The sequence below is a fragment of the Montipora foliosa genome, unplaced genomic scaffold (genome assembly GCF_036669935.1).
Source record: "Montipora foliosa isolate CH-2021 unplaced genomic scaffold, ASM3666993v2 scaffold_400, whole genome shotgun sequence".
Lineage (NCBI taxonomy): Eukaryota > Metazoa > Cnidaria > Anthozoa > Scleractinia > Acroporidae > Montipora > Montipora foliosa.
The window spans coordinates 115,001-117,500 of NW_027179702.1; the positions used below are offsets into that span (position 1 = coordinate 115,001).

General features: G+C 38.4%; 1 protein-coding gene across 1 annotated transcript in view; it reads right to left on the bottom strand.

The window, feature by feature from the left end:
• LOC137987985 (octopamine receptor beta-1R-like) overlaps nucleotides 1-1,171 on the bottom strand; it is a 2,037-nt gene extending 866 nt beyond the window's left edge. Inside the window, exon 1 of the mRNA XM_068834056.1 lies at nucleotides 1-1,171. This exon is cut by the window's left edge and continues 866 nt beyond it. Within this exon, the coding sequence (XP_068690157.1) occupies nucleotides 219-1,133 (915 nt within the window). The 5' untranslated portion in view covers nucleotides 1,134-1,171 and the 3' untranslated portion in view covers nucleotides 1-218.
• Between the last annotated feature and the right edge of the window lie 1,329 nt (nucleotides 1,172-2,500).

Here is a 2,500-nt window from a genome sequence, read left to right on the forward strand (position 1 = left end):
TTGATTTAAGTCTCGGGGTGACATATATTTAATGAAAGAAATAAAGTTTCCAAGTATGAAATTCCCTTTGAGTTCGAGCTCGGGAAATGAAATGTGTTCCTTTGCGATGGAAAAAGAATGAGGTTTCAATGATTTCAAATGTAATGGTATGAGATAATCGAAGCGTTCTTCATGTCTCTTTAATTTAAATTGTCTTACAAAGCAAGGCAACGAAATTCTTACACTGAGGACTGAACCAGGCGTCGTTTCAACATTGTTTTGCCATTCTTTTTGAAGATGTGACTTCTTTGGTACTTCTTCAATTCTCTTTTAAAGTCTTTTTTCATAACAGCATAAACTATCGGATTAAATGCCGAATTTAAGACAAAAAGAAGGTGAACAACCTTTTCCAAGGCCTTCGACATGACGCAGAGCTTCAAAGGGACGCAAAAACATTTGTAATTAATTCCAACATGACACAAAATAAAAAACGAAATAATGAATACGATCAGTTTTAACGAAGACGATTTTCTTTCCGTTTGCCTCTTACGTTCTGTGTTTTCTTGAATTTGGAAATTAAATCTTATCTGGTTGATAATGGCTCTATCTGTAAGTGACATTTCCTTGGCTATCATGGACAGACGAGCGATGACATACACAAATATAATACAAGGAATAAGCTGGAACATTACAACCCTGACAACTTCAAAGGAATAAGTAAAAGATTCGTTACCGTTGCTGTAAGTAAAAAGTGAAGGTACGGTGAAGAAAATCAATGGCGAGACCCATGCAAGAATAAGTATGACGCTAAATCGACGCAGCGACATGAAGATGCTGTATTTTAGGGGCATCGTTATTGCTATGTATCTATCCGCAGTCAGAACGCACAGGTTTGCGGATGACAAATACACGAAAGTATGGCTGACTTTGAACCATACTCCTGTGTGGTCAATGGCGAACTCTTTCCCGGATCTTGAAGCGCAAATCCCTGGAAAATATGTCAATCCAACAAACAAATCTGCCAGTGCAAGAGACACGACAAACCAGTTGCTTGTATTGTGTAGCCGAGGCTTCGTGATGACCAAGTACACAACCATGGAGTTTCCAAGAATGTTTACTATGGTAAAGAGCGAACCAAGAATTGCAAACCACATGCCTGGCTTACTTGATGCAGTTCAGTTTCAAGTATATGCAGTGTCAGTAGATATATATGGAGCGGTTGGTCGACAATTTTTAACTGGATAAAAGCTCAGCACGAGGAATTATATAGCAAGTACACATATATATACATACGTAGGATGACATAATGTTAACTTTTTTAATCCGCTAATTATCATTTTTAATGAAAACGCGTGTCAACACGTAGTTAATTGAGGTAATATCTACAAACATCTGCGGACTCGACTAAAATTTCAGCTTCTGCAAACCAAATGAACTTTTATAATTTCAAAAAACATTGAACGCTTTTTTGGTTGTTGGGAATAAAGGCCCCAAAGTACTCTTAGCAATTCAATGAGCATTTTACTTTTAAATGCTTTTCAGTTCTGGTGAGTCTTTTAATAAATGGTGCCAGATGTTCCCCTCTTATATAAACAAAACAGGAATAAGCGTTTGAACAGTGGACCCCGATTCTGGACAGGTCAGCGTTGACTTTAATATAATTTGACAACACCTCCGAAAAAAAATGCTAGGCTTAAATCCCAAAAGATACAAACAAATAAGCTTATAAGCTTACATAAAAAAGGAGAAATATGTCAGTTTGACACAAATTAACCTAAATGCAGAAGTTTTTAGTTTTAATTTATCGAATGGACAAAGATGTTTGTGAAATGACAATTTCAAATGCTTCAATTATCTGTGGAAACTTCACTACAAAGGTTATTTGAATTTCTGAAAATACTCCGAAACTAAGGGACCGTTCGATTGACCTTATTCCGGAATAGGAATACATGGAATAGAAGTTAGAAATCCTTCGCTTTTACGTAGATTCACATTAAAATTGTCAAACATGACATGGTCTGCAAAAATGCTATTTTTAAGGATCATTATACTTTGCTGAGTAACCGAGTACGACTTCCGCAATAAGACCTCGCATTGCTATCCGTACACGAATACCAGTGATCCGTACTCCAATACGCACGTCGTTTGTAATTCGTATACGAATACAAGTAATCCGTACACGGATGCCGCAATAGATCACGAATGTGTAATAACGGGGGAACCGGATCCGGATCGGATCATTTGAGATTTCTGGTCAAACGAGCACGTTTACTATATACCGAGTACGACCAAACAATCGTACACGATCAAACTACAACCGAGGACGGTGTTTGAATGCACCACGGTTAAAACGTTAACAGTGGTGTCTCCCAGTAATGGAGCTCGATTGCTTTGGGACTGCACCTGGGACTACTCCTTGAGGTCGAGGTCCAGTCCCCCCAAACACCACGATTCTTTTGGCCAGCTCCACGAGCATGGCTATTTTACGGAAGGGGCAAAATCGAGGGGAACGTAGAAAGCC